Source organism: Mesocricetus auratus, unplaced genomic scaffold, assembly GCF_017639785.1.
Source record: "Mesocricetus auratus isolate SY011 unplaced genomic scaffold, BCM_Maur_2.0 Super-Scaffold_100081, whole genome shotgun sequence".
Lineage (NCBI taxonomy): Eukaryota > Metazoa > Chordata > Mammalia > Rodentia > Cricetidae > Mesocricetus > Mesocricetus auratus.
The window spans coordinates 1,389,284-1,409,994 of record NW_024429237.1 but is presented as its reverse complement, the minus strand read 5'-3'; the positions used below and the strand labels follow the sequence as shown (position 1 = coordinate 1,409,994).

Sequence of the window (20,711 nt, the reverse complement as noted above, 5' to 3'; positions counted from 1 at the left end):
AACCAACCAGCCAACCAGCCAGCCAACCAGCCAACCAACCAGCCAACCAGCCAACCAGCCAACCAACCAACCAACCAACCAACCAACCAGCCAACCAACCAGCCAACCAGCCAACCAGCCAGCCAGCCAGCCAACCAACCAACCAACCAACCAGCCAACCAGCCAGCCAACCAGCCAGCCAGCCAACCAACCAACCACAATCAAAACCTGATTCAAAATAAATCCAGCTGGACATGGTGGCCATGTCTTTAATGCTAGCACTCAGGAAGCAGAGGCAGTTAGAGCTCTATGAGTTTAAGCTAGCCTGGTGTACAATAGCAAGCTCTAGGCCAGCAAGGGCTGAAGAGTAAGAACCTGCCCCCCCCCAAAAAAAGAAGAAAGAAAAAAGAAATCCTAGCACCTGGGAGGCAGAAGGATCTTTGTGGGTTCAAGGCCAGCCTAGTATACAGAATGAGTTCTGGGACAAAACCTGTCTTGAAAAACAAAGCAAAACAAAGACAAAACAATGAAAAGTAAAACAAAGAAAAAAGGAAAACTCTACCAGCTACTATAAAGAGTTGGAAATTTCCAGAGGAAACAGTAGAGAGACGGCTCTAAGCACACTTACTTGCTGACCATGAGCCACGTGGTCACCTGTCTCCAGTCCTTCATAAGCCAGGTGTGGTGCACACCTGTGACCACAGCATTCGGAAGTGGGGGCAGGTTAGAACCCTCAGCTACTGAGCCAGTTCAAGGTAACCTTGGGTGCACACCTGTGACCACAGCATGTGGAAGGGGGGGCAGGTTAGAAGGTCAAGGGCACCCTCAGCTACTGAGCCAGTTCAAGGTAACCTTGGACTACTGAATCCCTGTCTTAAAACCAAAGAGCAGACACTAAATGTGAAACAATTTCACAGGAGAAGGAACTATTTGGAAACAAATGATCACTTGTTACCCTAGCTGGTTTTTTTGTTTGTTTGTTTGTTTTGTTTTTTCGAGACAGGGTTTCTCTGTATTGTTTTGGAGACTGTCCTGGAACTCACTTTGTAGACCAGGCTGGCCTCGAACTCACAGAGATCCGACTGCCTCTGCCTCCCGAGTGCTAAGATTAAAGGCGTGCGCCACCAACGCCCGGCCCCCCTAGCTTGTTTTATTAATTTTGCTAATTCAGCTCTAGCAAGTTTTGGGAAAATGGGAGCTTTCCTAAAATTCTTTTTTTGTTTGTTTGTTCGCTTTGTTTTTGTTGAGACAGGAGGGTTTCTCTGTGTAGCCCTGCTGTCCTGGGACTCTGTAGTCCAGTCTGGCCTTGAACTCAAGAGATCTGCCTGCTGGGATTAAAAGTGTGTTGCTGCCACCACCTGGTTTGGTTTGTATCCCTAAATTATTTGTCAGCATTAAGTGAAAGTACCAGCGACAGAACTGAGATGAGAGCTGGGAACCTGCTCAGCTGGCATCAACAGCATCAAGCAGGATAGATGATGAAATTGCTACATTAAAAAAAAAAGACAGGGACCCAAGGGCCACTCCCAGCACTCCGGAGGCAGACACAGGTGGATCTCTGCAGATCGAGTTCCAGGACCAGCTCCAAAGCTACACAGAGAAACCCTGTCTCGAAAAAATAAAAAAGTAAAATAAAGAAAAAAAAAAAAAAGAAAGAAGAGAGGGAGAGAGGTCAGAAAATAAATAAACAAAAAAGACAGAGGTTGTGGTGAACTGAAGTTGGAGCTGAGGACTCCAACTTTCCCCAGCTGCCCACACTGTCTCCTCCTCCTCCTCCTCCTCTCTCCACTCTCTTCTGGACTCTCCAAATAAACAAGATTCTGTTTGTAAGGAAAAGGTTGCAGAGCTTAGAGAGGAGGCGGCTCTGGTGTTATCCCAGCTCTCTGGGCTGAAAACTTTAGTCACCAGAACTCTCGGAGATTTCTTAAAATGATTTTTGTTCAAGTATGTGTGTGCATGGGGGGGCGGACCATGTATGCCACAGCCCACATATGGAAGAGAGAACAATTTAGCCACTGAATTCAGGTCAGTCAGGCTTAGCAGCAAGTGCCTTTACTTCCGGAGCCATCTGGCCAGCCTGCCTTTTCTTCGTGAGCCCCAGCTTTGACAGTATGGAAGTCAGATTCACACAGGCCCTCAACCTACCTCTTCCCACTGGGCTGTCTCCGTAGACTGGAGACACCATTCCCATGTGGCCTCTTCTCTCTGGATTCTGGGGTGTCTCCTTACTCAAAGGTCAAGTCAGCTCAGCATGGCCCTGTGTGGCCCCACTTAGTCCTGCTTCTCTGGATTTTACTCACAGGCTGCTCTCAGCCCAGGGTTCCTTTTCCCTGAGTCCATACAACTCACTGCAATACCTACTTCAAAGACTGGGGGGGGTTCTCCTTTGTTAAGGAAGGGGCCACACCCTTTTGGCTGGAGGGTAAATGTTTACAAAGATGCATGAATGAAGACAAGGACAGTGGTCCCTCTGACAACCCACCAGGAGAGGGGATCACTGGCTGCCCCAGCTTTCAGTCCAAGGCCCAACATACCCTCCCCTAAGTCTACAGCTTGCCTTACCCTTAGCAATCTTGATATCCAGGGCTGTTCGGATCAAAGCCATGAGGGTGGAGTTGAAGTGAACTGTGTTGTCATCCGCTACAGGCAGATCCATCCTTAGGAGTCTCTACAGAAAACCCCAGGTGAGGGCAGTCATTCTTGGGCCCTACCAGCAAGCCAAATTCACCCAGCCCAGGGAGCCCCAGGAAGAACTCTGAAGCTGGGGCAAGTCCCCGTGGTCACCTGTGCCAGCGCAGAATTTCTCATATGTCCCCATCTCTCCCCAGCATGCAGCAACAAGAATCCAGGGCTTTCCACACGGCTGATTCCACCTAACCCCCTGCCCCCCCTTCTTTTTTGAAGACAGGCTGTCCTCGGAACTCATAGCAATCTTTTTGCCTTGGCTTCCCGAGGCCAGCGCCTGCCGTTTTTCTGTTTTAAATCCCACCTTCGGGACCTGAGGCCTAGGGGTCCAGAGATGGTGCCCCGGATTCTTGCCCTGCACCAGAGTTCTTCTCAAAGGCTCCCTTTCACTTCTGAAAAGAGCAGAAGGCAGATGTGTGCGTGCAGCAGCCTTGCGGTGGGGTCCACGGCCACAGCCGCCGCTCCCCGCCCCCACCCCCTGCTCGGCCCTGAATGGGCAGATGATGGGCACCCAGCCGCAGCATTCCATCCTCAGAAGCGGCAGGCACCTCCCCACGCAGGCCCCTTGTGGACATGCAGCGAGGCCTACACAGAGCGGTACAAACGGGCACATGCAGACGGAATCTCGAGACTCATTCATAGCTCCGTGGGAAGTGACTGTTGGGGCTGGCCGGATCATGGCTGTCTGTGCAGTAGCAGGGAGAAGGGGCAAGGGGCATTCCTGAGGCCCAGGGAAGGAATTCTGTGTCCCAGGCAGGGGTTCTGCCTGCTCAGTGGCTTGGGCAGGGGGGACGTTGGGCTTTGATGTGCCATGGGCTTGAGAGGGTGTTGAAAATCTGGGTTTCACCATGGGATTCAGAGTCACAGGGAGGCAGTAAACCACTAGGGGGGGGACAGTGGGGTGCTGGGGCGAGGCCGCTGTGTGCAGCTGGGCAGGTGTGCGCTGTATGTGTTAAATATGATCACAGCTTTTGCTTGCATAGTGGGAAAGTGTAACAGTTTCCCAGCAGACAGGGTTCCGTGGAAAACATGCCATTTTAAATGTGCACAAAGGTGCCATAAGGAGCCAGGGAGCTTTGTACAGACATCAGGTTGGGGAGGGATAAGAGGGACGCTTGTGGGAAGAGACTTAAATCTGAGAGGGACAGGGAAGCAGCCACACCGGACTTGGGATAGTTCTAAAAGGAGAGGGAGACCAAGATTGATGGGGAAGATGTGCATTTGGAGTCACTTCTGGGGCGTGGGGTTTGAAGGTCATCCCTGGCCACCTTGAGGAAGAGCCGAGGGAGCAGATGTCCTTCAGGGCCGGGGGAGATTCCAGGACAGAAGTCTAGAGGAGCAGCAGTCTCCTCACTCCCTCAGCTGGCATACACCCCACCCCCACCCCCAGACCCCTCCAAGGCAGCGTGCAAGGCCTGATTGGTGCGCCACGTTCAGGGTGGGGGCAGCGGCAGCCCTCCTGCTTGCTCTGAAACGATGGAGTGGAGAGGCATGTTGGGGCATCTTGGGTAGATGGGTGGCATGGTTCAGGCACTGGGGAGACATCTCCAGGGCAAGGAGAGGATGGGGGGGACTCAGCTGTGGAAGGTGTCAAATCTCCAGGGTCCTAAGTCAGAGGTCAGCTTCAGATGTGTGTGGGGGGAGGCAGGGTTTAAGGGCTCAAGGCGCAAAACAGTCTGGCCTGAGCCTGGGGTGTGTGTTTCTGGATGGGCAGAGATATACAATTTGGCTCCCCAGGGGGGGTCGTTTGGGTGCTGGGGACTGGAGCACTCCCCCCCCCTCCCCGTGGCTTGCTGGCCATAATGGAGTCTCAGAACACTTAGACACTCATCAGAAAGGACACAGTGCGCTGCTGAGAGTCAAGGGACGCTCACGACTCAGTTACTCGAGAAAAGAAAAAAAGAAAAAAGAAGAGATGTCGGCAGAAGACTCGCTGGGTGTCGTGGTCACCACGGAAAAGTCCCCAGCTCTGGGACACTGCTGTTGGCAAAGATAGACTACCTTGTAAGCCACTCTGGCCGGGCACTTCTTCCCCAGACCCAGGGGTGGGGACATGTGTCTCAGCATCTGATACATGTCCGGGTAAGGCATGCGACCCCTGGCAGCACCAAAAACAAAAAACAGGAGGGGGTGGGTGGGGCAGAGAACCGAAAGGGTGGGGGAAGAGGCGGAGAAGAAACAGAAAAAAAAACCAAAAAACAAAAAAAACCACACGAGCCGAAAAAATAGAGAAAGAAGCAGAGAACGATAAAATAGATGTTTCAAATAAATGGAAAAGAGGAGGAAAAAATGGAAGAAAAGGTAATTAAAAATGATTATTTCACTGCTTACAAGCAGGCAGAGAGAGAGAAAAGAGAAACAGTCAGATTCCATTGGGCTCCAGGCTGTGGCTCAGGTGGCACAGAGCGGGAGGCTTTCCTGTTCAGGGGCCGAATAATCTGGCTTGGCTGAGGCTGGTCTCTGAGGGGGCCTGGGTGAGGGAGAGGAGCTGGACAGGGCATGGAAGGGCGGCTGGAGGCTTCAGGAGGCAGGGAGTGGTGGAGGAGAGTGGGGCTAGGGAAATGCAAAATTACAACTCCCCCAAGGGATGCGTCTGATTTTTGGGGTGTCATTGAGACCACGGGATGGGCAGCTTCAGCTAAGAGCAAGCACAGATGTTCGGAGGGAACAGAGGTATGTCCCATGCTTCATGGGGTCTGCATGGCCGCATTCTGGAGGCTAAGAGTTTGCTAGTGTAATGCAAGAGAGAAAGATGGCTCTGTTTTTGAGAAATATATATATATATATATGAAATATATATATGGAAGACCCCAAGCCACACTCATTCAATCGATGCTAGCAGGTTTTAGTGGAAATCAAACCTTGCAAGCAACCCTATGAGGACATTTCTTGCCTAAGCCGAGAGGGGGCGATATTACTCGCAATAAACTGTACATGTCCTTATAGTGAATGCGGCCGCTGAAAGGAGAAGAGAGGGTTAGTGGAGTCTGGGGTCGGCCACCGTGAAAAGGGTTCCCCAAACACACGGGGGGGGGGCAGATGATGAGGCTCAGGCCTCCTGACTTGAAGGAGACCCTGGGACCAGTAAACAGTGCAATGCATGTGTGTGCACCCCCGCCCTCAGGGAGAGGCTGTGATGGGGTGTGCTGCAGGTTCTAGGCTGTGGCCTCTCCACCCGGGAACCCTCTACGTCTCTTCCCTTTGCCATCTGCATGGGCTACACTGGTGTGGGTGTGGTGTGGAGGGGGCAGCATCCTAGTGCCGTGACCCAAAACCAAAAAGGAAGCCTTAAAAGGACCCTCAAACCAGCTTCAGCCACAGGCCTTGCCCCAGCCTCTCCCACTCAAGGAGGGCTTGTCTGGGGCTGCAGCCATGGGAGAGACAGGAAACTCTCTGCATCTCCTTGTGGATCTATCCTCCAGGGCTGAAGCCAGATGAAGCAGAGCACAGACCATTAAGGGCCCCCCAGGAGTGCTCCTTCAGTCCTGTGCCTGGAATGAACTAGATTCCGTGTTCTGCTGCCTCTGAGGTGCCTCGGCACACTCTGTAGTCTAAGATGCCCTGCGACCTCCTGTTTGTCAGGTGTGCTGGTGCTCACTGTGACAGGGAAACCCGACCTTGCTATCATCAATAGGATGCAAGCCCCTCCCCCCACTTTCCTGTGTGACCTACTCTAAGTTTTATTTATTTTTCAAGGTGCAGGAGATGGAACTGAGGGCCTCAGCTATGCTAGGCAAGAGTCTATCACCCAGCCACATTCTTAGATCTTGACAGTTTTTACTTTAATAAAAATATTATGTACTTATGTACCTGTGTGTGGGTGCTCCCAGAGGCCAGAGGAGGGCATAAACTCCCCTGGAGCTGGAGTTACAGACAACTGTGAGCCACCATATAGGTTCTGGGAACTAATTTAGGTCCTCTGCAAGGACAGCTAATGCCCTTGCCCATGGAGCCATCTCTACAGACCTATTTTTAAATTTTTATTTTTAAAAAGGTTTATTTATTTACCTTCTGTCTTTTTTTCTCATCATGTGTCCTGTCCTGAAACTCACTATATAGACCAGGCTGAGAATTGAACCTGGGTCCTTAGCAAAAGCAGCTCATGATCTTAACCATTGAGCCATCTCTCCAGCCTTGTGTGTGTGTGTGTGTATGTGTGTGTGTGTGTGTGTGAGAACAACTTGTGGGCGTTGCTTCTCACCATATGATGGTCCTGGGAATTGAACTTAGGTAGTCAGAGTAGGCAGCAAGCGCCTTTACATAGTGAGCTGGCCCTAAAGTTTTATTTTGAAGTAGGGTGATTTACCTGGAACTCCTGATCTTCCTGCCTCAGTCTTCTAAAAGCTGGAAACGTAAGTGTGAACCACCATGCCTGGCTCTTTTGCTCTTTTGTAAGCATCATCATCATCAGTATTTGGGTTTTGCTTGTTCGTTTTGGTTTTTGACAGTTTCTCTGTGTAATAGCCCTCCCTGGCTGTCTTGACATTCTCTCTGTAGCCCAGGCTAGCCTCGAGGCTCGTCTGCCTCCCTTTTTATTGGGTTAAAGGTGTGTGCCACCTTGCCTGGTTTATTTTGATTGTTTTTGAAACAACAAACTTGTAGCCCAGGCTGGCCCTGCACTCCTGATTCTCCTGTCTCAGCCTTTTGAGTGTTGGGATTACCCATTGTGCCACAATGTCCAGCCTACTCTAAAGTTTGAACGGGATTATGCACTCTGACCCTGGGACTTGGGCCAAGTTGGGCCAGGTGAATGGAGGCCAGAGATTCTTAATGTAGGTTTCCACCTGGAGGCCTCACCACAAGAGATCAGAAGACCTGTGGGGGCCAGGGAACCTTGAAAAATCCCATAGTTGAGCACTTTCTTCTAGAAGGGCTGGGGTTTGGACGAAGTGGCACGTGCTCAACCTGAAAGTGCGAAGTCATGATTCCCACCCTGGACTCACTCATGAAGCTCCTGCTAAAACCCAAGGACCCAGTGTCCCACACCCGAGACCCGACTTAGCTCCTGTCTGTCTCAGGAGGAGGTGGACAACACAGGCATGAGTTTGAGATTCCTCCTTACCAGGCAGCAGGGTCATACTCGGCCCAGACACGCACGTACTCATCCAGGTGGTGGGGGCCCAGGATGGAGGAGTCTCGGGTGAGGTACTCGAAGTTGTCCATTATGACAGCAACAAAGAGATTCAGCATCTGGGGGCCAAGGGGAGCAACGGGAGTAGAGAGGAGACCATAGGGGAAGGGGCAGGGAACACAGAGACCCAAGGGGGAGGCACGGGCCAGGTGGGGAAACGGCGCAGACACAAAGACACCCACTCAAAAGGCGGCGGGAGTGAAGCCATCGGCGAAGGGAGAGAGGTGGACAGACAGAGGCGGCATGTGAGCCTGGAGCCAAAGCCAGAGCCTGCTGTGGTCCAAATCCACCCACCAGAACTAAGTTTAGGCTCTCACTGGGGTCCAGTTTGAACTGGGGAGGCCCTGGGCCTCTGCAGGAGGGAGTCTCTGCTACTGGTTCAGAGCAGGGGCCCAGGGTATTCCTTAGTGTTAGGACCCCAGTCACCCATCCAGATGTCACCCGGGGAACAAGGAGGGAGCGTTTTCCACTCGCCGAGTCAGCACCAGGGGTGAGGACACAGCCCTCCACGTGTGCAAACTCACCAGAAAGGAGCAAAGGAAGATAAAAGAAACGAAGTAGAAGTACGCGAACTCGTTGCCGCAGTCAGCCGTGAGGATCCCCGAGTTCTTGTCGCACGGCTTCCCGCTGAGGCAGGAGAGCATGATGTTGTGCCACGCTTCCCCCGTGGCACTCCTGAGGATAGGCAGCATTAGTGACCTGTGACCTGGGCCAGTCGTGGGCCCAAGTCCCAGGGAACATCCCCTTTCCCAAGTGCTCAGAGGGCTCTGCTCAACCCCCGTGAGCCTTACAAGTCCACAGGGAGAGCCCAGCGAGGTGGCTCAGTGAGCACAGGTTCTTGTCACAAGGCCTGACCACTAACCAGGGTTTGACCCCTGGGACCCACTCGGTAAGAGGGGAGAACCGATGGCCACAAGCTGCCCTGATTCCCACCTGTGGGCCACGGCAGGTGGGCCACACCCGATGGGCCACACCCCACACTGTAAGAGTTTATAAATGTAAGAGAAACGGAAAGGGCAGTGCAGAAGCACTGAGCCGGTGGGGCTGGGGTGAAGCATCTGCGGACCAGAAACTTTCCTCTCTCCACATGCCTTCTCCAGGTTGCTCACCAGCCACGCCTGCCTCTTCCCCATCTCCCAGCATAGCAGCCATGTTCCTGCCTCAGGGCACTGCACTGGCTGTTTGCTTGGCTTTGCTTTGATGTCCTTCCCAGGCTCTCACTGTGTGGCCTAGGCTGGCCTGGCACTCTCCTCCTGCCTCTACTGCCCGTGTGCGGAATTGCAGACCAGCACCTGTTTTCCACTCCCTCTGGCTTGTTTGTTTGTTTATAGTGTTTTAGTCAGGGTTTCTCTGTGTAACCCTGGCTGTCCGGGAACTCACTGTGTAGACCAGGCTGACTTCCATTCACAGGGATCCACCTGCCTCCGCTGGTTTTAAAGGCATGCACCATCCCCTCTGAACTTTTTAATCCCCCTCCTCAGTCTCAATACTTAGTTGCCAATTGTCTTCCTCAAGAGACACCCTTCTACAGGACCGTGTTTTCACTTTTCCTTTGCCACAGTCTTGTCTGTATCCTAGCTTCCACGCCTCATATGAGACATAGTAGCTACTCAATTAGCTTCTGTTGGCTCAAGGAACTACTACATGCAGCCAGGATTAAGAACCAAACATCAACAGCGGTGGTAGTTGTGTACACCCTTAGTCTTAGCACCTGGGAGGCAGAGGCAGCCTGGTCTACAGAGTGAATTCCAGGACAGCAGGGCTACACAGAGAAACCCTGACTCAAACAAAACAAAACAAAAAAACCAAAACCAAACTAAACTAAAAAAACAACAAGAAACCAAACATCTTATCTATAGGCTTTAGGTCCCTCAGGTGTATAAACAAAACAAAACAAAGCAAAAAAACCAAACACCCCCCCCTTTAAATCAAAAGTAGTTGACTTTGCAAGGCATTATAGTTTCTGAACATTCCCCTTTGTGCCAATTAGCAAATCATGCTACATTGTGAAGCTGAGCTCCCACCAATGGGATGAGATGGAGTCACCAGGTCAGGGACAAAGGCAGAAGCCTTCTTAGTCCTGTGTGCCTGCGGGCTGGTTTGGGTTTTGGCTCGTACATTTTACAAAGAGTATAGTTTTGTTGGTGTGTCCCTTTATGGGACACGGAGGGTATTCTTGTTTCTAACAATTTGGGGGCTTGTCTTGAATTTCAAGCCCATCTGGGAGGGTATTTGGACTGTGTCCCCTGGAAGATGTCCCTGGCCATGTTGTGGTGGCTCCGCGGTCTCAGGTAAACGGGGCTGCAAAGGCTGAGGAGGAGAGTTCCTCAGCAACGCAGGGAAACCTCACACTACATCTGGTGGTCAGGACACTTGAGGCTGTGAGAGTGAGCAAGGGCCCTAAGGGGCTCCAAGGAACTTTGCACCTAGATTGAGACAGCTCCTCCTTAAGGTGGGGTTGAGAAAAGGACAGGAAAGGGGAATTACCAAACCAAACAAGACACAGTGGACCTGCTGGCTAAAAAACAAAGCCAAAACCAAACTTCACAATAGTTCCACTGTCATTTTACCTAAGGCCTTCTTAGCTAAGTGATTCACAAACATCAGTTTGATGATGCTTCACTGTCTCCATCATTCAAAGCTTCAAGCATGGCTGTTAGGTCACTCTCTGGATGTATTAGCTTGCAAAACAATACCTGAGTGTCTTGTGTTTTCTGTCAGGTTTGCCTGGGAGCTTATAAATCCTGTTATCAGTGTCTACACAGTAATGTTATTTTTCAAGACTGTTTTTCTCACTATGTAGACCTTGCTGTCTGGGAATTTGCTATATAAGCCTGGCTGGCCTGGAACTCACAGAGATCCACATGCCCCTGCCTCCCACATGCTGGGATCAAGGGTATTTGCCACCACCACACCCAACTCAGTTGCTTAGATTTAAGACTTCAGACTCCGGCTCACTGAAGGACTACTCACAGTCAAGAGAGATAGACCTACTTTTTTTCTTTTAAACTAAAAGTTCAAAATTCTTTCTTTCCCTATGGCCATCCGGGAGGGACCTCCCACTGATTCTAACCACCCCAACAGCTATCATATTGCCTGAAAACAGATCCTAGGTTCATCACCATGAGTCAGGCCGTGGAGGCCGAAGGAAAATCGAGGAGGAGCCTGGTAGATGGATGCTCTTGTAGGTCCATCCAAAGGTTCTGGCTCTTCGGGTCCCTGCCTGGGCGGGCCCTCCCTCACATCTCTTCCCACGGGCCTGTCAGGGCTTCCTTCCCTCCCATCTGACAGTTGAGGGCAGAGCGCTCTCTGGGGGGTAACCCGAAACTACACACTTGCTACCCTAATCCAGCTGGCAGGAGCCAGATTGGCTGTTGCCACAAATTGACAACAGCATTTTGGGTATCTCTTCAGGCGACGGTAAGAACAGGGGGTAGAAACGGTCTGGGTAATTTAGATTCTTGGCTAAAGCCCCCAAATATCCTTGTGCTTTTTAGCAGCTCTGTCCTTATCAGACACCAGATATGCTGTGCTGGCCGATCTTATGTCGCCCTGACACATACTCCAGTCATCTGAAAGAGGGAACCTCCATTGGAAAAAAAACCACCTCCTGAGACCCAGCAGCAAGGCCTTCTCTTAATTTGTGATTGATGGGGGAGGACCCAGCCTATTGTGGGTGGGGCCACACCTGGGCTGGTGGTCCCGGGTTCTGTAAGGAAGCAGGTTGAGCAAGCCATGCGGAACAAGTCAGTAAGCATCACCATCCATGGCCTCTGTGTCAGCTCCCGCCTCCAGGATCCTGCCCTGACTCCCTTCAATAATGGACTATGATGTGGAAGTGTGAGCCGAATAAACCTTTCCTCCCCAACTTGCTTTGGCCATGGTGTTTCGTCGCAGCAATAGAAACCCTAACTCAGACAAAGCAGTAAATGTCTGTTAAGACAAAACTCCTGGTCAAGAGAATACTTACTACCTAGGGTGAAAATCTCACATTCTAGCTGGGCCAAGTCAATCAACTGGTGAAGGGAGCTTTCTGTAGGGAGGTGGGCTTGAACCATGCTTAAGCCATCACTTAGTATGACAATAGTTTACTGCTACTAGACTCCAAATGGTCAATATATGCTGGCTAAGTTTGCAGGGAGGAGTGTGACAAACGGGGAAGTTGTGAGAAACATTTTTTTTTTTCTATTAAAGGTAGTTAGCCCAGCCAGGGCTCACGTTTTCCGAATCTTCCTGGTTCCCTCTGCACCAACCGGATGCTCCTATTGGTTTGTGAAGCAGAGTGGCCACCAATGGTATGCGCACAAGCACTACCTATGTCAGGCATAAAAGACATAAGCTACCTGGGATCTGATGCTAGTAAGCCAGCTGGGTCTTGTTGCATGCTTTTCACAAAAAGAATTGCCTTGTTCCACTGTGGGACATGGGTTATTCTTTGGGCCTCACAAGTACTCCCCCCCAAAAAAAAAAAAAGCTGGTCAGGAGGATTTAACTAGATAACAGCAGGAAGATTACTTCTATGCTCTACCCTGCCAGGATCCTTGTCCCGACAGGGTTAGTGGGAAGAGGAGGGGAGCTAGGCAGACTTAAGTTCACTCCAACTGTAGGAGTCAGAGAGACCATGTCCTTAGTTAGCCAGAAGAGGAATGAACAGCGCACAGGATAAAGGCAGGTTCAAACCCAACCCAACAGACACGACCACGCCCCCTCACCGGAAGAGAAGCATGAGTGCTTGGAAGAAGGTCCGGAAGTTATTGTGCTCAGTGATTTGGAACTCGTCCTCGTCGCTGTCTTCATCTTCTCCGTCAATACCGATGTTGCCAAACACCTGGAGAGTTGGAGGGTGACATCTGGGGCGGCCACGGGGCCCCTGGCTCCCCTTGTGGCTAGCTCCCCGCCCGCAGCCCTGGTACCCCAAGGGTGCAGGATCACCTGCATCCCGATGATGGCGTAGATGAAGAAGAGCATGGCGATCAGCAGACAGACATATGGTAGGGCCTGGAGGGGAGGAAGGCAGTGAGGGAGGACGCCAGACAGCTTGCCCACAGCTGCCCGCACTTGGTCAAGTGATCATGTGCCCCAGGCTGCGGGGGTCTGGGACGAGGCCCTCAGAGTTCTGCAGACACTGGGCACGGACGTTAGTGAGGGCAGTGCATTGACCTCTCTCAGCCTGCTTTCCTCATTTCGCCCAGAGCTGGGGGTCTGCTCTGGCCTGGACCAGCAGCAGGAGCAGCGGAAGGATTCGGCTCACCTTGAAGGACTGTACGAAGGTCCAGAGGAGAATGCGGATGGTGTAGCCCTGCCGGAGGAGTTTGATGAGTCGGGCGGCACGGAAGAGGCGGAGAAAGCTCAGGTTGATGAAGTTATTCTGAGGAGACGAGGAAGAAAGGTGACCATCCACCCACCCTGCGGAGCTTAAGAGCAGTCAACACTCACAGAGGCCCCTACATGAAGCCAACCAATAGGAAAAAAAGCAAGCCACACCCCAAATAAGGAGGGACAGGAGAGAAAGCATTGTTAATGCAATAGAGCACAGGGGAACTTAAAAAAAAAGTGGGGCAGGGAAGTACGAGATATCAACTCAAAAGCTTAAGCCCGCCCAGCCAGGCCCACTCACAAGTGGGGAAAAGGTAGGGGGAGGAGAAGGAGAAAGGAACAGGGTTAGGGAGGAAATAACAAGAGCACGGAAAAGAAAATAATACATCCGAATCATCCAATCAGGAAAAAAATCGAGATGGTTTTTATTTCTCCCAACAACCAAATGCACTGATACGATAGGACACAAGCGGGTCAAGTCGCAGAACCCAGCACAGGAGTACGAAGCACAGACACGGGCGGGTGGGGGAAGGGCGCCAGCACACGCAGGCCTAGGGAGCAAGTGCGGTTCCGAGGGCATGTTACGCTCGGGCCAGAAATGCATCTGTCCTGGGACTCACCGGGCACCCTGCCCTGCCCTGCCCTGCCGAGCTGCCCACCCGCTCCTGCCCGCCCTGACCTCACCCCACGGCCCAGAGGAGCAGCGGCTGGAGCCAATGGGGAGAAGCGGAAGGGCATCTTTTCTTACCCCCTTGGCGAGCGGGAATGGGGAGGACGGGAGGGAGCTGGGGCTGTTCGGCTGCAGGGTGAGTCCTCGCTGCCCGCTGAGTCGGAGAAGATGCATTAGGGGCCCTTTTCCCCCCTCTCAGGGATGGCTTCTCAGCTTCTGGGGCTGGGTGGTGTCTCGGGACCAGGCCTGCGGGAAGCAGGAAGGTCTCAGCTCCCGGGGCGAGCGAGCCCTGATCAGCCCAGGGCCCACCAAGGGGCCAGTGCTGGGGTGGGGAGATGAAGCTATCCTTGGCCCCAGGGCTTCCCTAGGTGGACCCTTCCTGTCCTCCAAACCCAGGTCTAGTCGCTGCCTCTGCGGCTTCCCACCCAGGCTGTAAGTGGGGAAAGGCTGGCTGGAAACCGGGCAAGGCTCAAGGCTCTCCAGGGGACTTTAGGGGAGGCTGGTGAAGGGTGGGAAGCGCCCCCAAAATAGCCAGTGAAGTAATTTGTTGGGCCTGAGCTTTTTTTTTTTAATAAAAAAGTTGCTAATTTTAAAAATCAGATTTTGCCCACCAATCTAGCTTTTTGGTTCCCCCAGGCCTCTCATAGCTGTCCCCTGGAGTCTGGCTATACAACATGCTCTCCAGTTTCCTAATCTCTCTGATTGGCCCGCAGAGCATTTAAATTTTCTGCCTGGGGACCACTTGGCCACTGCCATCAACCATGAGGCTGGAGAGCAAGGGGTATCTGGCTAGAAGGGCTTACTGGTGCCCCGGCTAAGGATTTGTAGGAGTCCTAGATACAAGACAAGACTGAGGCCGACTGACAAAAGATGCTTTTTACTGGCTTTGACAACAGCATCCTTCTGGCCTTTCAAATGTCCCCACTTGCACAATGAATCATTTGTTTATTGCAACAGGCTGGTGTTGAATTTGAGATCCTCCTCATGTCTCAGACTCCCAAGTGCTGGGAATTACAGGGGCATCGGTATGCTTTGTCTTTGGGAAGTGGATTGTATATTTAACTTACATCGTGGAGGCATCCCTTTACTGGAACCACGCCTTGAGCTAGCTCTGGCTTGGAAGCTGAGAGGCAGTGACAGGAGTTTGAAGAATTTCTGAGGCTGGTAAGAGGCCTCTGGGATGGGGAATAAGCCTTGGGCTCCTACATTAGGACACTGTTGGGCCTAACCATTGTGAGACTGTTCCAAGAGACTCACATCAGTCTGCAGACCTAGCTAAGAGTCACCTACCATGCCCCGCTGACCTGATGCCTGGTCCTACCTGGCCACCCAGCTCCACTGGGAATGGGACCACTGACCAAGAAGTATTCCCAACCCTTTCCCTCAACCCTCCAGAGAACAAGCCATCCCTTCAGTGGGGCGGATCATAACATGTGGGCTCGGCCGAACATGCAGAGGCAGGGGCTCTTAGGAGCAATTTGGAACAGGGCCAACTGGCACGTGCAGAAGCAGGGATCCAGCAGCTGCTGAGCATGCGCACACATGAGGGGGGAGGGGAGGGGCTGGAGAAGTCAGGGGTCTTAGGCTCTTCCTGGGTCTGCATGGGGTCCTCCCAAGAGGAGCCCTCTTTCTACTCAGGTTGGGCAGCAGTGGAGGATGCAGGCTCAGGTGTGGGGGTATCCTGGTCCTTGTGCTCTCTTCCAGTGACATTGCTCAAGGGCAGGGGTCCCTTGGGTTTGCAGAAAGACACGGTACCACTCACTAGACGCCATGTCCTCACTGCTGGCCAATGTGCTTCCCTCCTAACTCTCCCTCAAGCCCCAGGCCCCTAACTGGGCTTCTTCTGGGGCATCCAAAGGGCGCCTCAGACTCGAACTGGCTAGAGGTGTTCTCCCCATGGGCCTGGCCTCCCCCTACTCCTAACCTCCATCTCTAGATTTCCAGAGGCACCAGCTCTGCCCTTCCCCGGGCCCTGCAGATGGTCCTCCTGCCATCCTCTAACTCCTGTCTCTTTCCCCTAGGGCTTCCTGGCAGCCTTGGCTTCAGATCTATTCATTGCTCAGGATGAAGCTGAGATGCTCGGTCCCTTCAACTTTCTGAATCAGCCTTTTCTCCCTGCTGCATCCAAGTTCTCTCAGCCGCAGACCTTCACCTCTGGTTACTCTTCCTGGTCATATGGCTGGGGGCCCAGAATGCCTTGCTAATGTTGCCTATGCTTCCAGTAGTACAGTTACAGTTTCAAGAAGAATCGGGGTTGTAGGACCGAAGTCTTTCTCCCCCTACTTCATGGTAGCCAAGCAGGATGGCAATGGGGGCTACAACTTGCCACTTTATCAGGCTCCCATTGGTGTCTGGTGGATGAATGCATGTTTACTGTGGGCATGCCACTGGCGATCCTTCAGTGTTTCCATGGAGGTGGGCAGAAGGACAGGCATGGAGGATCACAGCCACTAAGGGTGGAGATGTACACAAACAGGGCTGTCTCTGCTAATACATTCTCCCTCCCTCCCTCCTCTCTCTCTCTCTCTCTCTCTCTCTCTCTCTCTCTCTCTCTCTCTCTCTCTCTCTCTCTCTCTCTCTCTCTCTCTCTCTCTGGGACAGGGTTTATTTACTGTAGCTCTGGCTGAAATGGAACTTGCTATGTAGATCAAGCTGGCAATCTGCTAGCCTTAACCTCCTGAACACCGAGATCACAGCTCTGGGCCACCACTAGGTCAGCTCTGGGATGGTTCAGAGCATAAGGGACTCGAGTGGCATGGAGAATCAGGTCACACCCTGGGGTCCTAGAGGAGGGAGAAAATTCCTTTCTTGCCAAGGACACAAACCCTTTGGAGCCGAAGCCCCAATTCAGAGTCCAATAAAAACCAACCAGCGGGAGCTCTAGGAAAGGGGAGGAAGAGAGGGCGGGGGACAGACAGGGGCGGGGCGGGCGGGGCATGCAGTGCAGTCACAGTTAATGTAAGGCATTTACACTTCAGAAAGAGGTAACACCAACCGGATTCTAGATGCAGATGTTGAAGATGGAGGGGGAGCGGGCGGGCGGGGGCAGTTGGGGAGGCGATTCAGCGTTTTTGTTTTTTAATTTATTTAATATTTTAGGTGGATTTGTAATCAGTGCCAAAAACCCAGTGGGTTTCGGTTCCCGGGTGGGGAGTGGGGTGGCGGTGGCGGTGGGTTGGGAGGTGAGTCATTGGTGCATGGACACACAGACCACGTCATGGGTGAACAAATGGATTTCATAGTGCATTTTGATTGGATGAGGTTTTCAGACGGCGTTGCGCCAATATACAGTTTAAACAGCAGGCATGGAAAGAGACAAGACAAGAAACACAGTCATTATCCATCGCGCACGGGCAAACCCGCCCCCAGCCAAGTCTGGGCGTGACCTTAAAGCCCAGGGCTGTGCTAACATCTCGGCCTCTCCACCCCCAGGGAACTAACTGCCCTCCGGCTCTTCTGGCTCAGCTCAGCTTGGCTCTAGCCTCAAGGACAGTGGCCTTACCTGGGTCCCACACAGGGGCTACCAGCACCTAGTGCAGGGTGAGGACAGGTCATATGCCTACCCATCACCTTCCCCGCAAAACAATGGTGTCTCAGGGCAGCTTGAGGGCACACTAAAGTACACTCAAGGGAACAATAACAATGGTAATAATAATAACCACTGGGTACCAAATTTTGTGGCAGGTTTTGTGCCAAGCACTTCAGGAGGCTGACTGTGTGTGTACTACTGTGGCTAGAGTACAGGTATCCCACAAGCAAAACCGGAGCTGCACCACTGAGTCACATACCCAGATCCTCACCAGGGGGGAGGGGAGGGTCCCAGGCATGTGCTCTGCCATGGAGCCATGCCCCCAGCCCTCACTGTGGGATTGTAGGCAGGGGCGCTACCATTTAACTGCACTTGCAGCCCACTTCATTTATTTTTTTAAAATGGCATTTTATTTATTTTGTGTGCCTGTGTGGTTCCCAGGGATCAAACTCAGGTAAAACGGCAGTTTGAATGAGAATGGTCCCCATAAGTTCACACATTTAAATACTGGTCTCGGGCTAGTGGAACTGTTTGAAAAGGATTAGGAGGGGTGGCCTTGTTGGGGGAAGTGTGTCACTGGTGGGGTGGGGGTGTAGCAGCACTGAGGTTTCAAAAGCCCATGTCTTTCCAGGTAACTCCTGCCCCCTCCTTCTGTGTGTGCCTCGAGTACGTTCTCAGATACTTCCCCAGCCCCACGCCTGTGTCTGCTCCCAGGTTCCTTGTCGCCATGGCCATGGTGTCCCTTCACAGCAATAGAAAAGTAACTTAAGACAGGTAGCCAGGTTGGTGGCAAGAGCCTTAACCCATGGAGCCATCTTGATGGCCCCTAACTGTCACTGTCTACTCTGGCTCAGGTCATCTGTGCCTGCTGCTTTGTCTTACTCTTTCTGCTCTGTCTCTAGTACCTACAGCTCCGCTGGGAACAGCAGGGCTCAATCCGTCCCTGCCCTAGGTCTGCTTGAGTGAGTCAGGTATGGGATTGATGAGATGGTGGCATTATCCCTGCTGCTTAAGAAATGATCTGACAGGAGCCAATTGGGTGGTTTCGAGGGCTGTTTGGCTATTGTAATGGTCTAGATGTCTCTGAATTGGCCTCTATCTGTCACCATCCTACCTGCTAGAGAGAGCAGCCAAGATCAGACCTTACTGGCAACTGTAAATTTCAGCCAACTCCTTCCACCTGCTCTGCTGGGGAGCAGACAGCCCCTCCCAACCTCTGAACCCAAAGGAAGGTTGTTTCAAGGCTGTCCTGACCCTCCCTTCTGAAGGCCCTAGAAGTGCCAGCCTTGCAGGAGGGGTGGAGAAATGGTTAAATCTGTTCTGGGGCTTCCGGAGCTTGCAGGAATCAACCAGGCCTTGGATGAGCCCTTGCCTCCTGGTACTGGGTGTCTGTTTCCTGCTGCCCCCACTGAGACAGCTCGCTCCTGCCCGTCCATTCCGTGTGGGACTCGTTTCCTTCCTCTACTGTGCTCTGCTGGCGGCCGCCTGGTCTGTGCCCAGCCCTCCCCACCTCAGCATGGTGTTTCCCTGCGTGGCTGGGCATGTGGATATCATGGATGCTGTGCCCTGGTGGACAGCTGTCTTGCTCTCCAGTTCCTTCAGCGCAGTCCTTTGAGACAATTCTCCCGAGCACTGAGCCCAGACCCTCAATGGGAGCCAGTTCCTGTGAGCTGCTTGGTAACACAGTCTCAACGTGTTGACTGTTTTTGTTTTGTGGAGAGGAAACCAACCCAGGGTCTTACACAGGCCAAGCCAGCACTCTGCTGCCGGGCACACGCCCAGTCCAGTTATTATTATTTCCATTGTGATTGTGGGGGGAGACGCTGGGCACTGATGATTTGCTTTTTGCCTTCTGGTCCCTGGGAGGACCTCCTACTGTCCCCTTAGTCTCCTGAGGGTTCCCAAGTCTGGACTCACTGGTTCATGGCCAAGGAAAAGGTCTGGGAGGGGAACTCTGGGGCCCTGAATTTCCTTGGAAAGGGGTAAGGACAACGTGTCCCGAGACCTCAGGAATTGTCCCCCTCTCTCTATTTGGAATGCCTGGGGCTGGTGGAGGGCTGCTATTTCAGGGACTACCCTAAGGCTTTGAGAATGCTATTCCCACCATGGCCAGCAGGGGGAAGTGGAATACAAACTTTCGGGCCAGTTAGAGCAGGAGCTGAGCTCTGTTAGCCTTTAAATGTATGAGTTTTCAATGTAGTGAACTGCAATACTTCTCGAGCCACCCTCTTTATTTATAATTCGCCAGGCAGGGAAGCACGTTGCTCAGCCCTGGCCCTGTGCCCCGCCTTTAGACACCCCACCTCCCCTCACTGAGATTTAAGGGGCATCTCTGCACCCCCACAGCCCTCCCCAGAGAGGCTCTTCACACTCACTCCCTGTCCTCTATGCAAGCACGGGGTCACGGCCCACTGTACCCGCCCAGACTGCTGCTTCTGATTCCCTTCCTGCCACCTCCCTCCACTCCAGCCCAAGTCACCCAGAGAGAAGCTGGCAGGAGACTTACCCCAAACTCGGTGACCAGGATGTCTGTGATGCTGCCCAGAACAGTCACAAAGTCGAAGATGTTCCAGGCATCGCGGAAGTAATTCTAGAATGGGGACCCACAAGACAAAGATGCCAACAGAGGGCTCCGTGCACTCACTCCCCAAGGCCACAAGGGGCATATGAGGGCGTGACAAATCGTGGAAAGAGCATGTCATCGGAGCCCTCTGCCCTCGAACCCTGACCCTTGACAGCTCAGCCCCGAGGGGACTCGGGGAACTGCCTCTGCTCTGCTGGGCCCATCTTTAGAACATGTCTCAAAGTTCTTCGTCCCCAGGGCATCACGGAATTCCTCAAAGGCACCAGGGGTGATGACTGCGAGGCGCTGTAATGTAACTGCTCCCCTGCCCGTGGCCAGCAGCAGTCAGGATTTGGAAGCAGGTTCAGGGGAGCCCAGTGCCTGTATGCAGGGCCCCACTGCTGGCTACTGTCTATGAGGACAGGCTCTGAGTTCAGACCCCATCTCTCCTCCAGAGCTGTGTGACCGTGGGTAAAGTGCTTAACCACTCTGTACCTCTGTTTCCTGGTGTGCATAAGAAGGACAAGAGAGGACACTGGCTTCAGGGTGCTGAGAGATCCTCCAGTCTCTGTGTGTGTGAGTACGTGTGTGTTGCACACACGTGTGTATGCATGGGTGTGGTGGCTAGAGGTCATTTTCAGGGGTGTTCCTTCTGCTTTTTGAGACAGGGTCCCTCACTTACTTGGAGCTGACTGATTCAGTTAGGCTGGCTGGCCAGGGAGCCCCAGGGGTCCTCCTGACGCTGCCCCTGGTTAAGAGGTGCACACTATGCCTGGTTTGAAATGGTTTTCAAAGACTGAATGATTGTGTGCATATGCGGGTGCCTGGTTGCCTGCGG

General features: G+C 52.6%; 1 protein-coding gene across 1 annotated transcript in view; it reads right to left on the bottom strand.

The window, feature by feature from the left end:
* The window catches only part of Cacna1a (calcium voltage-gated channel subunit alpha1 A), a 295,076-nt gene that overhangs the window by 20,995 nt on the left and 253,370 nt on the right, over positions 1-20,711 (bottom strand). The window contains 8 exon segments of the mRNA XM_040736792.1: positions 2,542-2,647; positions 5,526-5,622; positions 7,727-7,854; positions 8,320-8,470; positions 12,508-12,623; positions 12,728-12,793; positions 13,047-13,163; positions 19,817-19,900. Of these exon segments, the coding sequence (XP_040592726.1) occupies positions 2,542-2,647; positions 5,526-5,622; positions 7,727-7,854; positions 8,320-8,470; positions 12,508-12,623; positions 12,728-12,793; positions 13,047-13,163; positions 19,817-19,900 (865 nt within the window).